This window comes from Chiloscyllium plagiosum, unplaced genomic scaffold, assembly GCF_037043375.1.
Source record: "Chiloscyllium plagiosum isolate Xiang-an unplaced genomic scaffold, Cpla_swu_hap1 HiC_scaffold_5, whole genome shotgun sequence".
In the NCBI taxonomy this organism is placed as follows: domain Eukaryota; kingdom Metazoa; phylum Chordata; class Chondrichthyes; order Orectolobiformes; family Hemiscylliidae; genus Chiloscyllium; species Chiloscyllium plagiosum.
The window spans coordinates 31,279,643-31,305,601 of NW_028270143.1; the positions used below are offsets into that span (position 1 = coordinate 31,279,643).

Below are 25,959 nucleotides of genomic sequence, written 5' to 3' on the forward strand. Positions count from 1 at the left end.
AAATGCAGTATATAGTCGCACACTTAACTCCTCTGAGCACCTTATGGGAAAGTGTACACACAGGCTATGATTTTCATTTATACAATGGTTAGAAACCCTGATGCCTGGAAGTAGTCTTAAATAAAATCATTTGTTGACATTTACTTCTTTATAATTTCAAGAAGATTAGTGCCTTTTTTTGTAGTCGGAAACTGTATCTTACTGTCAATTCAGCTTTCCAGGGTAGCTGAAGAATTTGTACAATAGGTTGTGATGCATCAGGAATGGATTTGATGTGGGCAGTGGTTTAAATTTCAGTACTGTTTTGCTTTCACTTAATCTTAATGCTTCATCGAAACAAGAGTTTCATTAACACTAAAACCATCTTTTAACTGTTTCCGCTCCCTACCCCACCCCAACCCTTTCATTTGTCATTGCTGTTGTAAGGTACTCCAGTATTTTTACTCTGTCAAAGACCCTGAGCTCAGGAACTGAAGTCAGAAGCAAACACAAGTAGTGGGTGCAGATCTTGCTCCCTTACAGAAAGAAGAGAATCAATGCCAAAAGTCAAAATTACTTTCTGTTAATTAGACACTCCAGTTACATAAAGAGGAAAACATCTATGACTCAGCAGTACCTGACCTAATTTAGTCACCAAGGCTTTAATGGTAAAATTGAAAAGCTGTGATTATCTGTGGAGACTACACACTGTGAAGATGTATCATAATTATACCTATAGATGCATTCCTTAGATAATCAACAGACATGCTCACTGTTTCATCAGTATTACGAACTGTAGATTCAGAATCACTGTCCATCAGTATTACGCATCCATTATTTTCTTTTGCCAACATCTGTTCATATTTAAAAGTGATCAAAAGTCTTGATTTCCAGACAGCACTATATCTCTCAACTCAAGTTTTATGTAACATGCAAAATCATTTCTATTGCTATTATCTAACAACATGCAAATATATTTTCCAGCTGCATGCTTGCCTTCTGGCAACACCTTTTGGGAAACTGCGTGCAAAAACCATACGATTTTCAATCTGTTTAAAACAATGGCCAGACATCCTCAAGTCTTAAGATATCCTGTGTGGTAGTAGCAAAAAGGTCTCAAGATCCCATTTTGAGGAAAAATAATTCACCTGTTGCTGTCATTTCTTTCTCTAAATTTTCCTCCATTACTTCTTTGAAGATTTTGAACGAAGTCAAGGTTTTAATGAAAGATTTAATGTCAACTTCTTTTGTACCTTTGAGATGGCTTTTACTTCTACTGGTATTTTCAAATTAGTCTTATTCTACTTTTAGCTCCTATTTTCATTCCCAATTCCTTATTTCCCTATTCTCCTCTGTCTCAGGACAAGGAATAACTTTCTTTTTTTTCAAGCTTTTACCTCATGAACCTGAATGAATTTCAAAATATAATAATGTAAACTGGATACTGTCTATGGAAGGAATAGGTTTGATTGATCAAATTTTGTTTATCTTCACAAAAATATACTTTTAAAAACAAATATTTTTCAATATGCATTTTGCACTTTCACCTTGATCATGTAAAGTGCAAACCAATTCGGTTCCTTTCACAATTGTATGTTACTCACTATAACTACAATTAAGATTTGCTATTGTCATTAACTATCAAATGTACACAGTCGGAAATTTTTAGTTTCCAATGCATCTGAGTGCACGATGGCTGAAGAGCTTTAGACAGTGACCTTTCCCTCATTTGAAGCAGCTATCTCAAGTTTTAGTGGATTTCAGGCATATTGTTGTTCAATATTTACTTAAAAGACTAAGCTTGTTGCTCTGAAGTACTTACTGAAAGTTTCTTCCTGATTGCTTCCAACTTTTCAGTAGCTGTTGCTAACTCAGCATTTGCTTGGGTTAGAGCCTGGCGTTTTGGGTCCACATCACAGTACACCTAGCAGTGACAAGAAAATGCAATTAATAACTTCTTCAAAACTTTTTTTTAAGAACGTGAGTAATTTTTGAATAGTGCTTTTAAAATAAACATTTCTCATCAGCTCTTAACTGGTAATGGGGGGCTCTTGAGTAATTGCACTGTGGGTTTATTTATTTTATACTTTATGGCTTTGGGTAACAAGAATGCAAATTGTAAAGTTCCACTTCAGTCTAAAAAATGTCCAATTTATGATGATAATTCCTCGTGAGTTGGAAACAATGGGACCTCAGGTGGAAACACTGGATATAAAAATAATAGGAAACTAATCAGATTGCGCATCGATTGACATACAACTGCATTTAAGGCAAAGATAAACACCTGACTGACACTTTGGTTCTGACTAAACTCGCCTGAGATTATCAGATGGTGACATGATTGTACTGTGTGTCAAACTGACATGTCTGTTATTAGTAAAACATCTGACAAAGAAATTTAGCAGTCTGGATGCAGAAGCAGTTATGAGTGTGCACTGATCCACTAAGTTATTCTGAGAATTGACAAACTAATGAAAGACCATAGCATAGATTTATTTTCTCTCCCCCCCCCCCCTCCCCTCCCCCGATTAGGTGCATGAGCTGGATAATCACAGAGAATCATCAAATGGGTCAAATGCACTTTGCAAAAACTTCAGCATCAGTGAAATCTTAATATACAAAAGGTTAAAGGATAAATAAATAGAATGGTTATAGAAACATACATTTCGGAAAGATGAATAAAGCACAGAAAGGAAAGGAGAGCAGCAAATCATCACAGTCCGCATGGGAGGCAACAGCATAGCAACAAAAAGGCCTGAATAAAGCAGTTCAATAACAAGCTGGGTGAAGGTGCTTTGTCAGTAAGAGAATTAATCCCACTTTACAGGACATTGACACGAGTTGTGAGGAGGAGGACAGGAGTTATTCTAAAAGCTATACCTAAACAAGAAACAAGCTAATGAATTGACAAAACAGATAAATAAGAAAAGGATAAGTAAGTCAAATTAGTAAACAAGATGAGCAGGGCAAATAAAAGCTACAAAGAACAAGTTGAGATTAAATATTATTATTAAGGGAATAATGACATGGAAGAAGTAAGGCAGCATGACTAGGAAAATCGAGCAACCAGCTGTGAGCAAGGAAAAATATTGAGATTTTTAAAAATCTCTGTTGTTTTGAAAGATAACTTTATTCACCATCGAGGTTTGTAGAGCCTCACATCTGATTTTATATTAAACTTTCATTTGTAAATCTGATTGCAAACACAATTCATGAAGTCACTGTTGGAGTGGTGGTTGAAGGCACTGGTTTTGTGGTGTACTTGTTTGTTCTGTGAGGACTTTATTCAGGTTTCCTCAAATGTTGAAATTACAAGGTGGTGCACATTTTTGTATTCAATCTGTCCAGTTTGTTTTTAACCCTTCTTTTAAAGGCTTGCAGGCTTTGACAGTAGCTTTCAGAGGTTATTGCATTGGGGAATGGGATGTCCTTTGGTGTAGGCCTTTATGCTCAGCTGGCTGCAGCTTATTGCCTTTGGAGTGCAAAATCCTTCATGTGGATGATGTGGCCGACCTACAGAAGCTCATCTCTGATGAGCATGTTCTTGATTTAAACTGTTGGTCACACCGCAGATTAGAATTGCTGAGGGAGACAGTGAATGGGTGACCAAAAGGCAGAAAAAAAGTAGGAAGGCAGTGCAGGCAACCCCTGCAATCATCTCCCTCCAAAACAGGTGTACCGTTTTGGATACTGTTGGGGGAGATGGCTCACCAGGGGAGGGCAGCAGTTGCCAGGGTCATGGCACTGTGGCGGGTTCTGCTGTTCAGAAGGGCAGGTAAAAGACTTGTAGGACCATAGTCATAGGGGATTCTATTATAAGGTGAGTAGATAAGCAGTTCTGTGGCTGAAAATGACACTCCCGGATGTTGCCTCCCAGGTGTTCGGTCAGGGATGTCACTGATTGGCTGCAGAGCATTCTGAAAGGAGGAGGGTGAACAGCCAGTTGTCGAGGTGCATATAAGCACCAATGATATAAGTAAAAAACGAGATGAGGTCCTGAAAGCAGGATTCAGGGAGATTTTAATTTTACTAACATTGATTGGGATACACTTAGCGTCAGAGGTCTCGATGGGGCAGAATTTGTAAGAAGCATCCAGGAAAGTTTTCTAGAGCAGTATATGTCCATAGTCCAACTAGGGAAGGGGCCATATTGGACTGGTGTTGGGGAATGATCCAGGCCAGGTGGTAGAAATCACAGTGAGGGGTTTCTTTGGGAATAGTGACCACCAATCTGTAAGTTTTAGAATACTCTTAGACAAGGATCAGAGTGGTTCTCAGGGAAGAGTTACAAACTTGGCCAAGGCTAATTATATCAAAATTCGGCAGGAGCTGGGAAATGGGGGCAGCTATTTGAAGGGAAGTCCTTTATTGGTCAGAGTATTGAGTCCAGGGGTTGGGAGGTCATGTTGTGGCTGTACAGGACGTTGGTTAGGCCACTGTTGGAATATTGCGTGCAATTCTGGTCTCCTTCCTATCGGAAAGATGTTGTGAATCTTGAAAATGTTCAGAAAAGATTTACAAGGATGTTAGGGTTGGAGGATCTGAGCTACAGAGAGAGGCTGAACAGGCTGGGGCTGTTTTCCCTGGAGCGTCGGAGGCTGAGGGGTGACCTTATAGAGGTTTACAAAATTATGAGGGGCATGGATAGGATAAATAGACAAAGTCTTTTCCCTGGGGTCGGGGAGTCCAGAACTAGAGGGCATAGGTTTAAGGTGAGAGGGGAAAGATATAAAAGAGACCTAAGGGGCAACTTTTTCACGCAGAGGGTGGTACGGGTATGGAATGAGCTGCCAGAGGATGTGGTGGAGGCTGGTACAATTGCAACATTTAAGAGGCATTTGGATGGGTATATGAATAGAAAGGGTTTGGAGGAATATGGGCCGGGCGCTGGCAGGTGGGACTAGATTGGGTTGGGATATCTGGTCGGCATGGACGGGTTGGACCGAAGGGTCTGTTTCCATGCTGTACATCTCTATGACTCTATGTGTGGGAGGCTTTCAAAGATAGGTTAAAGATAGTGCAGGATAGGCACTTCCCTTTGAAAACAAGGGTTAGGAAAGGCAAGATTCATGAACCGTGGATGACAGGAGAATTTTTTTGACTAGCCAAGAGGAGAAGGAAAGCATACATAAGGTCCAGACAGCTAAGAATAGAACAGGCTTTGGAGGAATATTGGGAGAGTGGGACCAACCTTAAACGAGGAATCAAGTGGGCTAAAAGGGGTCATGAAATAACTTTAGCGAGCAGAATTAAGGAGAATCCCAAAGCCTTTTGTTCAAATATAAGAAGCAAGAGGGAAACTAGAGAAAGGGTTGGTCCACTAAAGGATAAGGAAGGAGGATTGTGTGTCGAACCTGAGAAAATGAGTCAGATTCTCAATGATTACTTTGCATCAGTGTTCACTGAGGAGAGGGGACATGATGAATGTTGAGATTAGAGATATAAGTTTGTTTACTCTGGATCACGTTGACATAAGGAGAGAGGATGTGTTGGGCAGGTTAAAGAATATTAAGGTGGACAAATCCCCATGACCGGATGGGATCTATCCTAGGATGCTGAGGGAAGCGAGAGAGAGGAAATAGCTGGGGCCCTGATATCTTTGTAGCATCCTTAAACACAAGTGAAGTGCTGGAGGATGGAGAGTTGCTGATGTTGTCCCCCTGTTCCCGATGGTTAGTAGGGATATTCCAGGTAACTACAGACCAGTGAGCCTGATGTCAGTGGTGGGAAGATTGCTGGAGAAGATACTGAGGGATAGAATCTATTTATGTTTGGGAAGAGAATGGGCTTATCCGCGACAGGTAACATGGTTTTGTGCGGGGGAGATCATGCCTTACCAACTAAATAGAGTTCTTTGAGGAAGTGACCAAGTTGATACATGAAGGAAGGGCTGTAGATGTTATATACATGGACTTTAGTAAGGCTTTAATAAGCTTCCTCATGGTAAACGAATAGAGAAAGTGAAGACACATGGTGTGCAGGGTGTTCTAGCTATGTGGATAAAGAACAGGTTCAGCAACAGGAGACAGAGAGTAGTAGTTGAAGGGAGTTTCTCGAAATGGAGAAAGATGACCAATGGTGTTCCACAGGGATCAGTGCTGGGGCCACTGTTGTTTGTGATATACATTAATGATCTGGAAGAGGGCATTGGTGGTCTGATCAGTAAGTTTGCAGATGACACAACGTTTGGTGGGAGTAACAGAAAGCATAGTGGATTGTCAAAGAACACAGGAGAATATCGATAGACTGGAGAGTTGGGCATAGAAGTGGCTGACCGAGTTCAATCCGAGCAAATGTGAGGTGATGCATTTTGTGAAGTCTAATTCTAGAGTGAACTAGACTGTAACAGAAGCCTTGGGAAAAGTTGATGAGCAGAGAGATCTGGGAGTTCAGGTCAGCCACCTTCAGGTAACCGAAGGTGGCTGCACTGGTGGACAGAGTGGTCAAGAAGGCATATGATATGCTTGCCTTCATCAGATGGGATATTGAGTATAAGAGCTGGCAGGTCATGTTAAAACTGTACAAGACTTTGATTTGGCTACATTTAGAATACTTTATGCAAAATGTGAGAACTAAAAACTCACCAGATGTTCTCTTTTCTACTCAAGGAAGATTTCTGGAGAGGATTTGTTGGAATTTACTCTACCATCTTTAGGATAAGGAACTTAGCCAGATACAATTGCATTAAGAAGAGAAGGACACAGGGCCAGAGTGAGACAGAGCACAAGGGATAGAAAGCATGAGAGGCAAAGTGAGCAAGTTGCTTAGAAGAATACACATATATTTGCATATTCTAACCATTTGGCTGGCAGGAATGACCATGTGCACAGAATTTTCAGATGATTTATAGCCAATTTATAATGTGTACAGAGAGTCATTACTGACTTGGATTACTGACATTGCAGCTTTCCTCCAGGAACACGGGTTTGGGGTGGGGTGGGATAGGTGGTATTTAAAGAAAACATTTGAGTGAGGTATAGGTTTTGCTGTAAGTAAATCATTATTACACGTGATATAAGAGCCCAAACAATTCAGAATTCATTCATTCCATCTGGTTCTCAACTTGAATATGACCAGTTAACTTCATGAGTACAAGTTGTGCTCCATTTCACAAGCGAAAGACCAGTTTTGTAATGTGCCATACAGTGCTTTCATAAGAATCTCTAAGATGGAACATTTTTACCTACTAAGGGATTTCAGTCGAAGAGTTCATGAGGTAGGGTCCTTCTGATTATCCAAGATCAGGGCTCTGGGTCTAGATGGCCTGATATCATCAGACATGATAATCGAAACAGTATTTTTAGTGCACACATTATCACAATGCTGTCTGTGATACAGATCACTCCCGTGCCAGCCAGAATAATTGTGTGATCCTTGAAGTTTTTATCATTAGAAATAGAAATGCTGTCCTCATTTCAGTATTAGCCACTCTGCCTATCCAAATAAAAATCAACAGTTCCTCAACTCAACTGAGAAGGTACACCCTGGTATTCCACAACATAGAAGCAAAATGGATCATACTTTGGGACACCATACATAATACCATACTCTCAACAAATGCGAAGCAAGAGCAGGAAAATGCTAAGGTGTTCGAGGCAAACATCACTGTGATGAAATTTGTCATTGAAGCCAAGTCTGCTCTTAGTAATTACAAGGAGATCTCAGTGAGAAAACTGTGAATGGCCATACGGCCACTTGAAATAAAACACAGTTGAATGTTAGGTCTTGAGCCAGTGAGGACTGGTTACAATTTTAACAGAATATGTACATGTCTCAGTAGAAGAACAAGGATGACCACAGCAATTGCAACAACTATTAAAGCTTGACCATGCTGAGTGCTGTAGCAGATGTAGCTGCCTATATTGTTCATGTCCGACTGCTAATTCTGGCTGAAAGAATACACAACAAATCCTGATGTAGTTTCAACTGGGAAAACTTACAATCAACATAATCTTTTGAGTTGGAGGAGGTCATTAATGAATACTTTGTTTCAGTATTCACTTCTGAGAGGGATTTTGACGTTTCTGACTGAGGACAGCATGAATCAGACTGACATGAAGAACAGGTTGATGTTAGGAAGGAGGATGTGCTGAAAATTTTGAAAAACATAAGGATAGATAAATCCCCTGGGCCAGACAGGATTACCCTAGGTTACGACAGGAAGCAAGGGAAGAGATTGCTGCACCTTTGGCAATGATCTGGAGTAGTGCCAGTTGATTGGAGGGTGGCAAATGTTATTCCCTTGTTCAAGAAAGGGATCCGGCATAATCCTGGGATTTACAGACCAGTTAGCCTTTTGTCAATGGTGGGCAAAGTACTGGAGAGGATTGTGAGAGACAGGATTTATGATTACTTGGAAAGCCATAGCTTGATTACAAATAGTCAGCATAGCTTTGTGAAGGGCAGGTCATGCCTCACAAGCCTTATTGAATTCTTTGAGGATGCGACAAAACACGTTGATGAAGATAGAGCAGTGGATGTGGTGGACATGGATTTTAGCAAGGCATGGTAGGCTTACTCAGAAAGTAAGGAGGCACTGGATACAGGGAAACCTGCCTATCAGGATACAGAATTGGCTGCCCCATAGAAGACATAGGGTGGTGGTCGATGGAAAATATTCATCCTGGACCTTGGTGACTAATGGTATTCCGTAGGGATTGGTTCTGGGACCTCTGCTCTTTGCGATTTTTATACATGACTTGGATGAGAAAGTAGAAGGGTGGGTTAGCAAGTTTGCCGATGACACAAAGGTTCATGGAGTTGTGCAGTGTGGAGGCCTGATGTAGGTTGCAATGAGACATTGACAGGATGCAGAGCTGGGCTGATAAGTGTCAGATGGTGTTCAACCTGGAAAAGTGTGAAGTGATTCATTTTGGAAGGCTGAACTTGAATGCAGAATACAGGGTAAAAGGCAGGATTCTGTGCGTTTTTAAAAAACTGTTGGAACAATAGAAGCGGGTAAGGTCGAACTCCCACAGAACCAGGAGTTTTAGTTTTAGCTTTCTGCAGTTGCTGGGATCTTGAAGCTGGATGTGGAATCTCTTATTCCTCTCTATGTTGCGACTAAATGCAGGGGTTCTCTTCCTGCTGCTAGATTTGCATGAGAGACAATCTATTTTACTGAATTTGCCTTTGCCAAGAGTGTGTTTATGGGATGTCACCATATTGGAACAGTTAATTAGAAGTAGTTAAAATAAATATTATTTTGTTAAGCATTTCAATAGAGTTATGGTTACGCCAATTCTCTTATTTTGTCTGTATCTTAATTATAGTGTATGAATAAACTGTGTTTTGTTTCAAGCCTGGTAGTTTGACCAATTGAATTGCTTTCAGAACACAACATTTTACACTGACCTTTAAACTAAGAAAAAGTTGGGGTCTAGACTATCTTCTTCATATGTGTTGATGGGGTTGGGTGTGGTTCATAACAACGGAACCTGATTAAAGCTCTGTACAACTAGAATACCACTTCTTCTTCATTTTTGTATTACAATGCTCAAGATAAAGGCCAACATCCTATTGCATTTTTAATAATTTTTTGTACTTGTGAATGAGCTATTAGTAAACTGACTGTACATGAACACTCAGATTCCTTTGCTCCTTCAAGCTCTTAGTATTCCAACTGAAAAGGAAATCCAATTTGCTTTCCTCCAATTCATTGAGAGTGACCTTCCCCCATTTAATGCATTTGCCATAATTTTAGCTACTCGTTTGGACTATGTTACTGATAAAGTTCTTGCTCCTGACTACATCATCTACAATGCTTCCAAATTTAGTATAATATCAAAGCACTAATTTTCACAAAAGCCATTCATTTATCTGTCGCAGAGCTTAAGCCCTACTATACATATCTGGAAAATACCACTTGCCACAGTCCACCAATCATTAAGGGTCTCATAAGCAATGCTCCTATGAATTACTAACTCAGTTTACCTTTGTATATTCTCTGCTGAGAAACTTTATCACAAATTTAGTAAGGCAACACCCAGATATTCACCTGTCAACCATCTGCAAGAAGAAAGTGAGGACTGCAGATGCTGGAAATCAGAGTCAAAAAGTGTATTGCTGGTAAAACACAGCAGGTCAGGCAACATTTGAGGAGCAGGAGAATCGATGTTTTGGGCATAAGCCCTTCATTCTGATGAAGAGCTTATGCCAGAAACATTGATTCTCCTGCTCCTCGGATGCTGCCTGACCTGCTGTGCTTTTCCAGCAACACACTTTTCTGCTAGTGACCTCCTCTCAAAGATTTGCCTCAATTAATCAAACATTATTTAGCCTTCACATATACATATTTGATCTCTTCTATTAATTAACATCTGCCAAGTGCCTGAAGATAGATTCCATGAACCACCTCACAACTAATGTTAAACTGGCGGATTTGTAGTTACCCGGTTCCTCACTCTTCCTGAATGACCAAAGAATTTCATATTTTACTTTCCAAAAACACATTTTTTGAATACAGAGCTTTGCAAAATTATGATGAACAAATCTGTAATTTATTCACCCGACAGAACAAGATTTTACAGTTTGCCAATGGGACAACATCATTAAGTTGTTTTTAGAATTGCTGTGACCACAGGCTGTCTAAATACTTTAACTAATAGTTTCAAGAAAAAAAACCTAAATAATTCACATATCAAGCATACTCACTTTTCATAATTACAGAATTGAAAAAAAATTAATAAGTGTGATCTTATTTAAATTAATATTTGCTTTACAATATTGAAGCAGTGCAACTATGGTTAGAAAATATCTCTTACCTCATAGAATTTGATGATATTTATAACCCATGCACAGAGACCTGATGCTGCAAATGACTTTGTGCGAACCAGATCAGGATTAAAATCTGGATCCTGTAGATACTGTTCTTTTACTACTTTCAGTGAGTTTTCAGGGATATGTTCTTTATTGTAATTTATTAGAGTTTGAAGAAAGTCATCAACCTGGTGGATATAGAATAGAACTCAACTGTTATTACAATATTGATAAAGGTGTCAAACTGGTAATTACTTGACCAACTCATTTTAAATCCAAAGTATTATAATATAAATGAATGCAAAATTCTGTGGATGTTGGAATGCTGAATTAAAAAAAAAGCAAAAGGCTGGAGAAATGCAGCAGGTTTGGCACCACCTGTAGGAGAGAGAAACAGAGCCCACTGATATCTTCAGAAATGAAGACAGCTGAAAAACAACGGTTCGTACGCTTTTGATAAAAGGGGAGGAGCGAGCGGAGCACATGGTGAGAGTAGCCAGAGTGAGAAAATACAAAAGGAATACTAATGGTAGGAAGAGAGAGATCAAGGTCATAAATAGAGGAACAATGATAGGGAAAATAATCTGGTTTGGTTGAGAGCAAATCAGTGCAAACAAGACACTGCGGGTGAAGGGTGTCATCAAAATAGAGGGTAGTGTTCATGCTCTGAAGTTGTTGAATTCAATGTTGAATCCTAAAGGCTGTAAAGTGCCCAGGTAGAAAGTGAAATGCTGTTCCTCCAGCTTGCACTGGGCTTCGTTCGAACACTGCAGCAGTGATGGAAATATGAACACAAGATTTTTCACTTTAACATGAAACCTGATTAATTTATTTGCTTGTCTTTTTTTCATACTCTATTAAACATAGGACAAAAGCAGTTAAAAGTTGTATATTATTTCTCACCTGTAAATAATCAGCAGAGGACATGAAACAAAGATGGGAATATGATATAGGTACAGATGAAGTCAATATGTTACAATAAAACATTTCAGAATCAAAACAAAAATCAGGCAGGGCAGCTCCAGACTGATAAAACTGGTCCAGGTGCACAACAGGCTTTTAAAGATGACACTGGCACCTGAGATGCCAGTCAATCGTGGGGAATGGCATGTGGTAAGGTAGGACAGAAATCAGATGGGACACTCACTGTGTGGGCTCAAACTTCAATTCATGTGCCAATTTTGGGAAGAAAAGAGAAAACTTGCTTGGCCTTAGGACAAGAATCAATCCACGGAACTCAATGTAATTCAGACTTAGCCAAAAACACAGTAAGATTCCGCTGTTTGAATTTTGTTTTTAAATCAAATGACTAAGTTTTCTCCTTTAAACAATTATCTTCTATCAAATCGATGAAGTTCCTTCTTTTCGGTTTTCTAAATAAAATGTCTCTGCTAACTGTATCTAAATTACTACAACCAAGCAACAATGTTCACATCATCAAAATATTTCACCTTTCCCATGAAGACCTTAGAAGCCTTCCAACTTCTGTCTTTAGGTATTTTGCCTTTGGGAGCTAAGAGCACCATAACAGCTGCAGTAACGTTTGTGACTGCCACAGGAGGATTGGGAAAGGTTTTCAACTCTGTCAAATTCATCTAGAACAGAAACAGCAAAAAGAGTCACATTTTACAACCAATCTAAGTCCACAAGAGATCAACACTGCACTGTGACAGCATAAAAACTACTGTGTATGAATATCTCAATTTTCCACAAAAGATATTAATGTATTTTTTTTACTAGTTTTCTCAGGATATGAGTGAAGTTGGCAAGCCCAGATTTATTCATCTCTAATTGCCCTGACAAAATGGTAGATGACCCTGGTTCTGAACTGCTGCATTTCTTATAGTGGAGGCACTTGCACTGATGCTGGGTAGGAAATTCCATGATTTCAATTCCTCGGAGGGGGGGGGGGAGGAATAGCATCTATTATAAACATTAAGTATTGCAGATGCTGAAAATCTGAAACAAAAACTGAGTGTGCTGGGGAAACACAGCATCTGTTGAATAATAAACAAAGTTAATGCTTTGAGTGCATTGGTCCTTCATCAAACCCAATGTTTTGAACAAATCGTTTATTGTCCCGGTCGGGATGATTTGAGACTTGGAGGGATGCTCCTCTGACAATGCCATTCTGTTATTCTTGGTGATACAGGCCACATGCTGAATCCATTTTAAACCAAATTTTCCAGCAGGAAGCAAAAAGGATGGAGAGGTGGTGGAACCAGTCCCCCAAATTTTGTCCTAATTATTCTAACCGTCATGGTAAAGGATCCCCACACCAAACTACACACTCCACCTAAATGCTCAAAAACTGAATAACCAGACATTGCAGCAGTGATGGAAATAAGAAAGCAAAGGGCCACACAGATCCAACAATTTTTGAGACTTATTGAATGTATGTCCTCGGGTTGAAAGAGCATCATATGCTAATGTAATGCTGCTAAATGTGACCATACCTTATTTAGGGTATTCAGCGCAGCAGTTGCAGCCACTAGAGCAGGTTCAGCTTTGATAAGTTTGTCTTCACACTCTTTCTTCTTCAAAGCCACTTCTGCCTGTATTGCCGCTACCTAAAGAGAGGAATAGTATATTTAATGTTCCTTCAGTAGTATTGTCTTTGTGAGGGATAGCACCAGTGAAGGCAAATTCTTGTTTTTGAGTGCATTTTTAATTTACTCAGACTAAGTTTACATTTTCTCCATTAGATCTCATTTTCATTTCCAAGTCAGTCTTAAAGCTGTGGTGCTTCTTTTCCTTTGACACTTCTCTGCAGCATTTGAGATTTTATATTTTAATCACATCTTAAATTTTGGATTTTGACATGGAATTTGGATTAAAGCTAATTAATTTGTAAGTATTTCTATAGCCATTGTCCTTTGCTAAGACTGTTTCAGTGCTCTACTTTTGCAGAACTGTTGGATTTTTATTTGCCTTTACATTTTTACAATTCTGGTAGAAAATTCTAGACTTATTCTTAACTAAGGGAAACACTCACAGATTGAGTTTTTTTTCTCTGTTTAATTTTGTTTTGGACAGCTCAATGTCAGCTTTGGATGGAATTGTTTGTTTAGAGCAGTGCTCTTGAAAAGAGGAGAATCGAGGAAAATAGGCTAGCTCAGAGCAAAGGATCACTAATCCCAAATCAGAAAATGTTGGGATAAAATTCTGAAGAGATTTATTGAAGTTTAAGGTTTAAGGTCTGGTGTGTGCTATCTCCAGGAAGAAACTATCTGTGTTTCCAATCTAGGTGCTAGAATTGTACTTAACTTGTGCCTATTGGGTATTAGGAAACTATTTGAGTACTGTAAAAGGGGTGTTTTTGGGTTCTGTTTTAGAGATTGTTTTGTTCAGAACTTGTAAAGGAGTGTTCTGCGATTAGTGGGATATTCCACTTCTACTGTGTTTACTAAATTTCAGTTTTATTGTGAAAACAAAACCAGTGAGGGATCACCTCATGAAAACCGAAACAAAACACGATCTATCAAGCCAGGATTTCAACCTGTAATTGATTTGTCTGGTAATATCACATGGGATCATCACACTTCCTGTACTTTTCTTCATAGATGGTGAAATTGAAAATATGCAAACTGACAGCAGGAGCTGTGCTGGTAACCTTTCAATCTGTCAAATCATGCTTCTTGAACATCATGAGAAGAAACTGAAGAATTCTGCTGCATCCACAAGGGATCTAACTGTATAGTGGTTTATAAAATCATGAGCAGTATAGATCAGATGAATAGCAAAAGTCATTCCCCTAAGTTCAAAACTAGGGGACATATTTTTAAGCTGAGAAGAGAAAGATTTATAAGGGTCTTGAGGGGAAACCTTTACACGTATGTTGAATGAACTGTCAGAGGAAGTGGTAGATGCTGGTAAAGTTACACCATTTGGAAAACATTTAAACAGATGCATGAACAGGAAAGGTTGAGAGAGAAATGAGCCAAACACAGGCAAATGGGACTAGTTTAGTGTTGGACACTTTCTTGGCATGAATAAGTTGACATGAACAGTTTGTTGCCAATCTGTATAACTCTATGACTCCATGAGGCCGTTGTTACAGTGCAATAGAGAGGGACACCATAATAGGCAGGGGTGTGTGTGCATGCACATGTGTAATAAGTGTTCTGTGCCACTACACAAATGTGGTCCATATATTCAATCTGAAAGTGAGGTGCATTGGGTGCTGTGTAACATTAAAAAAACATTTAGTACAACTCTGGGAATAGTGCCTCTCAATTTACTGCGCACTACCACAGTGGAGCATAACACATGTAACTTTCCTCTGAATTACTCTCAGATTAAACATATATAAAGGCCACCTTGACCCCAATAACCTTGGATTTTATTCCCACCTCTTGAGATACACAGTCTATCGAGGACAATACTGCCCTGCCAAGTGGAACTGTATTTTCTTTGGTTCTATTTTCACCTATCGAATAAAGCATCAGCATCCAGAGTCTCTGCTGTCTGCAATTGATGGTGGCCTAATGCATGCATGCAACTTGCAGCCCCATAATGTCAGTTGAATGGAAAGTTAGGTTTTATGTACAGTGATCATTCAATGCTGCACTTATCTACTACTACAATATGGTGAAGATTGGGAATAAACAATTCCTATGCATTTAAAAGAAATGTTTTTTAGATTAGATTCCCTACAGTATGGAAACAGGCCCTTCAGCCCAACTAGTCCACACCGACCCTCTGAAGAGTAACCCACCCAGACCCATTCCCCCTAACTAATGCACCTAACTCTACAGGCAATTTAGCATGACCAATTCACCTAACCTGTGCATCTTTGAGCTGTGAGAGGAAATCGAAGCACCCGGAGGAAACCCACACAGACACGGGGAGAATGTCTGTGTGGAGTTTGCACCCGAGGCTGGAATCGAACCTGGGTCCCTGGCGCTGTGAGGCAGCAGTGCTAACCACTGAGCCACCATGCCTTGTTCATTTGCAAATACATAATCGAAACCTGTTGAGAAGAAAAAGGTTTTCTGGCTATATTTCCTGCATGATTACTTTTAAAACAATTTTTAATCAACAACAATTATTTTAGCAGTAAGACAGGATTGCTACATGACAAATTATAGTTAGAACACAAATTTCAGGGACCAGCATTACTAGGTAGTCAAAGAGGGTGACAAAGATGTTTGGAGACAAGAGATATCATCTGTTGATGTGGTTGATGAGCCTGTACAGAAATCCATGAAATCTTGTAGATATCCAATGTAACACCAGTTATCAAGCAACAAATGTCTACCTGCTACAATCTCATGTATTTCCCCAACGTAGACCTGCCAAGAGATAGTTGGAGCAATCTCTTTTGCATGACCTCCCATTGCAACTGTCAAAGCTACAGCTGAGAAAAAAAATGAAGTGAAAGATCCTCAGCATGAGATGGAGTTTAATGTGGAAAATCAAAGCACAGGAACTGCTGGAAATATATGGGGCATGAATTAAATTGGTTAGCAGGTAGGAAAGACAGATTAGGAAGAAGTGGGAGAGTAGGAATAAATATCTTGCTTTCAGAGTGAAAAGTGGGATATCCCAGGTATCAGTACTTGGTCCCCAGCTATACACGAAACAAAAAATTAATAGTTTTGGATTAAGGAATTGCGTATAACCTTTCCAAGTTTACAAATAATATATAACTAATCGAAAAGGTGAATGGTGAGGAGGATATAGAGAAGCTTCAGGTTGTTTTGGACAAGTTGAGTAAACAAGAAAATACAAGGTAGATACAGTATAATGTAGATAAATGCAAAGTTGTTCACTTCAGTACGAAAAACGAAATGGCAAGGTATAACTTAAATGGTGATAGATTGGGAAGGTTGATGTATGAAAGTCCTTGTACACTGATCATTATGAACAAGCATGCAGGTGCAGCAAACAGTTAAGGCGGCAAATGGCCTGTTGTCCTTCATTGTAAGAGGATTTGACTGTAACTACGTGACCTTGGTGAGAGCACACTCGGAGAATTGTGTGCAGTTTTTGTCTCCTTCCCTAACAAAACATACTTTCCAGAGAGGAAGTGCAGCCAAGACTGATACTCCAGATAGGCAGGTTTATTCTTTGAAGAGAGATTGTGTGATTGGGATTGTATTCAACAGAATTTACAAGAATGAGAGCAGATCTCCTAATAATGGATAAAATTATTATCAATGCTGGACAGAATAAATTCAACATTTGTACTTCTACTGGACATTGGTTCCAAAGCAGGGGTTATGGTCTCAGGAAATGTGGTAGACCATTTCATACTGAGATGGGGACAAATTTCTTCACTCAGATAGTTGTGAACATGTGGAATTCTCTACCACAGAAGATTGTAGAGGCAAAGCCATTGAATATATTTAAGAACAATATAGATTCAGAAATGAATCCAGAATCAAGAATCCAGAGAAAGTATATTCCTGTCAGGGTGAAAGGGAAGGCTGGTAGCTATAGGGAATGGATTAGATTAGATTAGATTATCTACAGTGTGGGAACAGGCTCTTCAGCCCAACAAGTCCACACTGCCCCTCCGAAGAGAAACCCACTGAAACCCATTCCCCTACCCTATTTTTACCCTGACTAATGCACCTAACACTGTGGGCAATTTAGCATGGCCAATTCACCTGACTTGCACATCTTTGGATTGTGGGAGGAAACTGGAGCACCCGGAGGAAACCCACGCAGACATGGGGAGAATGTGCAAACTCCACACAGACAGGCGGGAATCGAACCCAGGACCCTGGTACTGTGAGGCAGCAATGCTAACCACTGAGCCACCACGCCGCTCCCATCCATTTATTTCCAATAATGTAATTTGTGAAATCTATCCTGAACTGCAGCGGCCAGGCAGCATTTGAGAATATTATTTTTCAAATCAAACACCTCTGCCACCTCAGTTATATTCTCTTCCACTCTTTTCTGTTCGGCAGAAGATATAAAAGTTCGAATACACATGTGAACAGATTCGAGAACAGCTTTTTTCCCCCACTGCTGTCAGACTTTTGAATGTGTATCTCAAATGCTGGGTGACTAAAGAAATTGAGGTGGAAATGTGTTGCTGGAAAAGCGCAGCAGGTCAGGCAGCATCTAGGGAACAAGAGAATCGACGTTTCGGGCATTAGCCCTTCTTCAGGAATGAGGAAAGTTGGTCCAGCAGGCTAAGATAAAAGATAGGGAGGAGGGACTTGGGGGAGGGGCGTCGGAAATGTGAGGTTAAGGTGAGGTTGATAGGTCAGACTGGGGTGGGGGCGGAGAGGTCGGGAAGAAGATTGCAGGTTAGGAAGGCGGTGCTGAATTTGATGGATTTGACTGAGACAGGCTGGGGGGAGGGGAAATGAGGAAACTGGTGAAATCCGAGTTCATCCCTTGTGGTTGGAGGGTTCCTAGGCGGACGATGAGGCGTTCTTCCTCCAACCGTCATTTCGCTGCGGTCTGACGATGGAGGAGTCCAAAGACCTGCATATCCTTGGTGGAGTGGGAGGGGGAATTGAAATGTTGAGCTACAGGGTGGTTGGGTTGGTTGGTCCGGGTGTCCCAGAGGTGTTCCCTGAAACGCTCCGCAAGTAGGCGGCCTGTCTCCCCAATATAGAGGAGGCCACATCGGGTGCAAAGGATGCAATAGATGATATGTGTGGAGGTACAGGTGAATCTGTGGCGGATATGGAAGTTTCCTTTGGGGCCTTGGAGGGAGGTGAGGGGGGAGGTGTGGGCGCAAGTCTTGCACCTCCTGCGGTTGCAGGGGAAGGTGCCGGGAGTGGAGGTTGGGTTGGTGGGGGATGTGGATCTGACGAGGGAGTCACGGAGGGAGTGGTCTTTACGGAATGCTGATAGGGGAGGGGAGGGAAATATATCCTTGGTGGTGGGGTCCGTTTGGAGGTGGCGGAAATGGCGGCGGATGATGCACTGTACATGGAAGTTAGTGGGGTGGTAGGTGAGGACCAGTGGGGTTCTGTCCTGGTGGCGGTTGGAGGGGCGGGGTTCAAGGGCGGAGGATCGGGAAGTGGAAGAGATGCGGTGGAGGGCACCGTCGACCACGTCGGGGGGGAAATTGCGGTCCTTGAAGAAGGAGGCCATCTGGGTTGTGCGTTTTTGGAACTGGTCCTCCTGGGAGCAGATGCGGCAGAGTCGAAGGAATTGGGAGAATGGGATGGCGTTTTTACAGGGGGCAGGATGGGAGGAGGTGTAGTCCAGGTAGCTGTGGGAGTCGGTTGGTTTGTAGTAGATGTCCGTGTTGATTCGGTCGCCTGAGATAGAAATAGAAAGGTCGAGGAAGAGGAGGGAGGAATCTGAGACTGTCCAGGTGAATTTGAGGTCGGGGTGGAAGGTGTTGGTGAAGTGGATGAACTGTTCAACCTCCTCGTGGGAGCACGAGGCGGCGCCGATACAGTCATCAATGTAGCGGAGAAAAAGGTAGGGGGTGGGGCCAGTGTAGTTGCGGAAGATGGATTGTTCCACATATCCTACGAAGAGGCAGGCATAGCTGGGGCCCATGCGGGTGCCCATGGCTACTCCCAGATGGCCTCCTTCTTCAAGGACCGCAATTTCCCCCCCGACGTGGTCGATGATGCCCTCCACCGCATCTCTTCCACTTCCCGATCCTCCGCCCTTGAACCCCGCCCCTCCAACCGCCACCAGGACAGAACCCCACTGGTCCTCACCTACCACCCCACTAACCTCCACGTACAGCGCATCATCCGCCGCCATTTCCGCCACCTCCAAACGGACCCCACCACCAGGGATATATTTCCCTCCCCTCCCCTATCAGCATTCCGTAAAGACCACTCCCTCCGTGACTCCCTCGTCAGATCCACACCCCCCATCTACCCAACCTCCACTCCCGGCACCTTCCCCTGCAACCGCAGGAGGTGCAAGACTTGCGCCCACACCTCCCCCCTCACCTCCCTCCAAGGCCCCAAAGGAAACTTCCATATCCGCCACAGATTCACCTGTACCTCCACACATATCATCTATTGCATCCTTTGCACCCGATGTGGCCTCCTCTATATTGGGGAGACAGGCCGCCTACTTGCGGAGCGTTTCAGGGAACACCTCTGGGACACCCGGACCAACCAACCCAACCACCCTGTAGCTCAACATTTCAATTCCCCCTCCCACTCCACCAAGGATATGCAGGTCTTTGGACTCCTCCATCGTCAGACCACAGCGAAATGACGGTTGGAGGAAGAATGCCTCATCTTCCGGCTAGGAACCCTCCAACCACAAGGGATGAACTCGGATTTCACCAGTTTCCTCATTTCCCCTCCCCCCAGCCTGTCTCAGTCAAATCCATCAAATTCAGCACCGCCTTCCTAACCTGCAATCTTCTTCCCGACCTCTCCGCCCCCACCCCAGTCTGACCTATCACCCTCACCTTGACCTCTTTCCACCTATCACATTTCTGACGCCCCTCCCCCAAGTCCCTCCTCCCTATCTTTTATCTTAGCCTGCTGGACCAACTTTCCTCATTCCTGAAGAAGGGCTAATGCCCGAAACGTCGATTCTCCTGTTCCCTAGATGCTGCCTGACCTGCTGTGCTTTTCCAGCAACACATTTCCATCTCTGATCTCCAGCATCTGCAGACCAAACTTTCTCCTTAAAGAAATTGAGGGTTTGGTTAAGAAAAAGAAGGAAGCATATGTCAGGTACAAACAAGATAGCTCGAATGAATCCTTAGAAGAGTATAAAGAAAGTAGGAGCATACTTAAGAGGGAAATCAGGAGGGCAAAACGGGGACATGAGACAGCTTTGGCAAATTGAATTAAGGAGAATCCAAAGGGGTTTTACAAATATATGAAGGACAAAAGGCTAACTAGGGAGAGAATAGGGCCCCTCAAAGATCAGCAAGGCGGCCTTTGTGTGGAGCCACAGAAAATGGGGGAGATACTAAATGAATATCTTGCATCAGTATTTACTGTGGAAAAGGATATGGAAGATATAGACTGTAGGAAAATAGATGGTGACATCTTGCAAAATGTCCAGATTACAGAGGAGGAAGTGCTGGATGTCTTGAAACGGTTAAAGGTGTATAAATCCCCAGGACCTGATCAGGTGTACCCGAGAACTCTGTGGGAAGCTAGAGAAGTGATTGCTGGGTGTCTTGCTGAGATATTTGTATCATCGATAGTCACAGGTGAAGTGCCGGAAGACTGGAGGTTGGCAAACGTGGTGCCACTGTTTAAGAAAGGTGGTAAGGACAAGCCAGGGAACTATAGACCAGTGAGCCTGACCTTGGTGGTGGGCAAGTTGTTGGAAGGAATCCTGAGGGGCAGGATGTACATGTATTTGGAAAGGCAAGGACTGATTCGGGATAGTCAACATGGCTTTGTGTGTGGGAAATCATGTCTCACAAACTTGATTGAGTTTTTGATGAAGTAACAAAGAAAATTGATGAGGGCAGAGGGGTAGATGTGATCTATATGGACTTCAGTAAGGCATTCGACAAGGTTCTCCATGGGAGACTGATTAGCAAGGTTAGATCTCATGGAATACAGGGAGAACTATCCATTTGGATACAGAACTGGTTCAAAGGTAGAAGACAGAGGGTGGTGGTGGAGGATTGTTTTTCAGACTGGAGGCCTGTGACCAGTGGAGTGCCACAAGGATCGGTGCTGGGCCCTCTACTTTTTGTAATTTACATTAATGATTTGGATGACAACATAAGAGGTACAGATAGTAAGTTTGCAGATGACACCAAAATTGGAGGTGTAGTGGTCAGCGAAGAGGGTTACCTCAGATTACAAGAGGATCTGGACCAGATGGGCCAATGGGCTGAGAAATGGCAGATGAAGTTTAATTCAGATAAATGCGAGGTGCTGCATTTTGGGAAAGCAAATCTTAGCAGGACTTATACCCATAATGGTAAGGTCCTAGGGAGTGTTGCTGAACAAAGAGACCTTGGAGTGCAGGTTCATAGCTACTTGAAAGTGGAGTCACAGGTAGATAGGATAGTGAAGAAGGCGTTTGGTATGCTTTCCTTTATTGGTCAGAGTATTGAGTACAGGAGTTGGGAGGTCATGTTGCGGCTGTACAGAACACTGGTTAGGCCACTGTTGGAATATTGTGTGCAATTCTGGTCTCCTTCCTATCGGAAAGATGTTGTGAAACTTGAAAGGGTTCAGAAAAGATTTACAAGGATGTTGCCAGGGTTGGAGGATCTGAGCTACAGGGAGAGACTGTATAGGCTGGGGCTGTTTTCCCTGGAGCGTCGGAGGCTGAGGGGTGACCTTATAGAGGTTTACAAAATTATGAGGGGCATGGATAGGATAAATAGGCAAAGTCTTTTCCCTGGGGTCGGGGAGTCCAGAACTAGAGGGCATAGGTTTAGGGTGAGTGGGAAAAGATATAAAAGAGTCCTAAGGGGCAACTCTTTCACACAGAGAATGGTACGTGTATGAAATGAGCTGCCAGAGGATGTGGTGGAAGCTGGTATAATTGCAACATGCAAGAGGCATTTGGATGGGTCTATGAATAGGAAGGGTTTGGAGGGATATGGGCCGGGTGCTGGCAGGTGGGACTAGATTGGGTTGGGATATCTGGTCGGCATGGACGGGTTGGACTGAAGGGTCTGTTTCCATGCTGTACATCTCTATGACTCTAAGCAAAAGGTGTTAAGCATAACATTGACAGAGAAGATCAGCCATTGCTAGATTTAATGGTGGAGCAGTATTGATAGGCCAAATGGCCAACTTCTAGTCCTAGTTTGTGCATTTCTATGTTAAAATGCCCCTTCCCTCAAAATACTCACTTTCCACCCAAAAGATCATCTGAACCTGTCCATGATTTCTTCAGTTATCATAATTTTACATGGAACATTTCAATTTTTCAATTTAACTAATTAATTAAGCAGGTTAAACTCTGAAATTGAGGGCCAATGACTTTAGAAGATAGGCAACACTTGGAAAAGATTAAGTACAGACCCTTTGCTCTTCTGCATCAACAACTGCCTTCTCATGGCTCACTTTCTCTGTCTGAAATCCTATTTTCGTTATTAGAGCTTCAGCATCTTGATTTCGAAACTTCAGTTCAACCTCCTGAGATGCAAGCTTGCTTTTCAAGTCTTCCACCTAAGCAACAAAAAAAAACCCACGTCAAATAAATAGCTGCTAAACACATTTGTATTTTGCTTCCAAAGACCGGAATGTTTTATTCAAAATTATAATCAGTCTATTCAGTGATACAAGTACTGTTTGCCTGTCAATTGAAATCATATACGAAAAATAGTTACTAGCATGGCAAGCACTTGAGACATTTGAGTTGCATGATCAAATGCTGTGCTAGTCATTCCAGATTCTTACTTTCCCCAATTACTTAGCAATTTCCTATTGGTTATTTCTCTATTTTTTTCACAAATGTCTGACTACTGCTACTCAGTTCTGATTCACATCTGCTCGAGTAGCAACTAATTATTTACTTGAATGTTATGATTACCTGTGATGCTGTTGTCTTTAGTTTCTGGATACCATTTAGAAGGCGTTCCATCTTCTGTGTTAATTCCTTTTGTTTTTTCTGCAACAAGTTTTTGTAGAGTGTGATCTGCTCAAGGAAGCTCTTGGGAGTTGTGTAATTGTATCTCTTATCGTTCTGGCGGTAATGTTTGCTCATTTCATTGACACTAGTGTGAATATAAGCCATGAATAGGCTGATGGAATCTTTCAAATCTGGCTACAAAACAGTCAAAAAGAGAAGGTAATTCAATACAACTGTAAAAGAAAACTTACACTGTTCTCTTTAACATAATTTAAATTCTAGACAATGGATTATTAAATCAATAATCATGTCATTTGTCAGTGAAAAGCACTGGCGTTGCTATTAAGTAGGACTGTAGTTAGTAAGCCACTCAGTTCAAGAACATAAACAGTGCAAATGGGTATTTTAGATGCTTCAGCAAAGCATGTCAGAAAATGTTGCTGCCATTCATGCTACTGATTTAGTAGAAGCAGAGGATCTGGATTTTCCTTCGCTCTTCAACTTGACCAATATTATTCGTGAAAGCTCCTTTGTCTCCTTTGACAAAATTCACCTCTTTGTTAAAGGAGATTGAGGAGAGATAAATTTGCCTGCTTATTTGACTCAACCCATTAACGACATGCAATAACAGCAACCATCATTACTTGGATATTCCTCAACACAATAAAGGCACGAACACTATCAGGAAGGACAAACACGACACACCCTGCTGTCAGTTGCATCTTAATACCCATTACAGGCAAACGGGATTTTGACAAGATTCCAGTAAACTCAACACTAGATCCATGTAGTAAACCATCAAGCCTTTCAGGCTAAGTGCAGTGAACAACCTCACCTCTCAGAAGCTGAAGAGGAGCTGATATTAGTTAAAAGAGGCCAAGAACTGTAATCTAGGCGGACCACATGTACAAGGCCTGCCCAAGACAAGGGGCCGCCACCTATGCACAGATGGCCGGAGGTGGCAACATGAGCCGTGGACCGCAGAAGACCAGCAAGGTACCGCAAAACAGCACGGGAACTGTGTCTGGTGGCACCCAGAAGGAAGGGCAGGCTGGAGCGGATCAGACGGCAGACAGCAGGGAGGTGCAGCAGCCGATCCAAGCTCCTTCAAGACAGACGGAGGAAATGGAAGAGGAGGGAACAAGGGAGGCAGAGGATTGGATTACTGTCAAAAGCAGGAAGAGGAAACCTCGCCAGGCCCCCAAAGCCACCCAGCGAACGGGGAAGCGACACCTACACGACGAGGATATAGGCAGCTCTTCTGATGGTGAGGACGGGCGTAAGGAGGGTCGTCACCAGAGGAAGAGACAGAGCGCCGCAGGGAAAAAGGAGAGCAGCACCACCCAAACAGGAAAAGACGATCCCTCTGAGGGGATGGGTAAAGGCCTCCCCCCACCCGGTGAGAACCAAGAGGTACCCACCGGCCCACAGCTCCAGGTAACTGGGAGCAGAGATCCTGTGACAGCCCCGCTGTCGGACAGAGAACTGGACTGCGCGGACCCTGGGCCTGACCCGAAGACACCAGAGCGGGGAAATGGCTCCAGCGTGGAGCCGGACAGCTACCTCAGCCCTGGGAGGGTCCAGCAGTTTGTTGTCACCACGGGGATACACACAGCTACCCCAGAGAGGCAAGACCAGCAGCAAATGGACACTGGTAACCTCGTAAATTGTTAAAATGGGGATAAAAATTGCCATCATCAATGTGAGTAGCATCAAATCGACTACGCGATGTGTTTCTATGATGGCCTTCCTGGCTAACGTTAAAGCCGACGTCCTGTTTCTGCAGGAGTGTGGGATACCGCACCTTAGCAGCTACAGGAGATGGTCGAGCTTGTGGGCCCATGGCCGTCAGTTTGGTCGGGGGCAACGATAGCCGCGCCTCCGGCCTGGGTATCCTGTTGCGAGGAGGCAACTTCACCATCTCCGAGGTTAAGGAAGTGGTGGGTGGGCACCTCCCCATAACCGACATCATGTACAGGAATGCTACCCTGAGACTGATTAATGTGTACGCCCCAGTGGGTAATTGTGAACGGTTGGCCGTCCTGCAGCAGCTTACACAGTTGCTGGCTACGTCCAGGCCGGTCATTCTGGCCAGAGACTTCAACTGTATCATTGATGCAGATGGACGATCCGGCGGGGGGGACAGTAAACTGGACACCATGTCCAGAGTCCTGATGGACACGGTAAAAGATGCCAAGCTGCATGACGTCTTCAGCACCCCTGCAGACGGAGCGCAGCGTAGATACACCTGGTCACGGGCAGACGGGTCTATCCACTCAAGGATAGATTACCTGTTTGTGTCCCGAACGCTCTCGATCAGATCCACCGACGTCAAGCCGGTGTTCTTCTCTGACCACTGCCTCCTGCTGGCCAACTGTCACCTACAGGATGAGCAGCGGGCTGGTAAGGGAACGTGGAAGCTGAACACAAAGCTGTTGACCTCGGGAAACATTGAGGAGATCAAGAAGGACCACACAGGTTGGAGAACCGTGAAGCCCCTCTTTGAGTCCCCAGCGGACTGGTGGGAAACAGTAAAAGGGAACATCAAGAGGTTCTTCATTCTCAAAGGTGTTCAGGAGGCAAGAGAGAGGCGGGGAAAACTGTCCCAGCTCCAGAAAAGTATGCAGAACCTGCTCCTGTTGCAGACGATGGGGGTGGATGTCATGGAGGACCTCAAGGAGGTGATAGCCAGCAAGCCTTGCTCTTTGCTTCAGAGGCCTCCAAGATAACCTTCCGGTCCAGGGTCCACTCGATGGAGCAGGACAA

General features: G+C 42.7%; 1 protein-coding gene across 4 annotated transcripts in view; it reads right to left on the reverse strand.

Moving 5' to 3' along the window:
* LOC122550241 (dynein axonemal heavy chain 11-like) overlaps window positions 1–25,959 on the reverse strand; it is a 286,822-nt gene that overhangs the window by 148,228 nt on the left and 112,635 nt on the right. For all 4 annotated transcript variants that reach the window (XM_043690997.2, XM_087987074.1, XM_087987076.1 and 1 more), the window contains 6 exons: window positions 23,155–23,388; window positions 22,644–22,790; window positions 13,194–13,307; window positions 12,189–12,332; window positions 10,743–10,925; window positions 1,802–1,903 (listed from right to left, as the gene is read on the reverse strand). In XM_043690997.2, coding sequence (XP_043546932.2) covers window positions 1,802–1,903; window positions 10,743–10,925; window positions 12,189–12,332; window positions 13,194–13,307; window positions 22,644–22,790; window positions 23,155–23,388 — 924 coding nt within the window. The remainder of the gene's footprint in view (window positions 1–1,801; window positions 1,904–10,742; window positions 10,926–12,188; window positions 12,333–13,193; window positions 13,308–22,643; window positions 22,791–23,154; window positions 23,389–25,959) is intronic.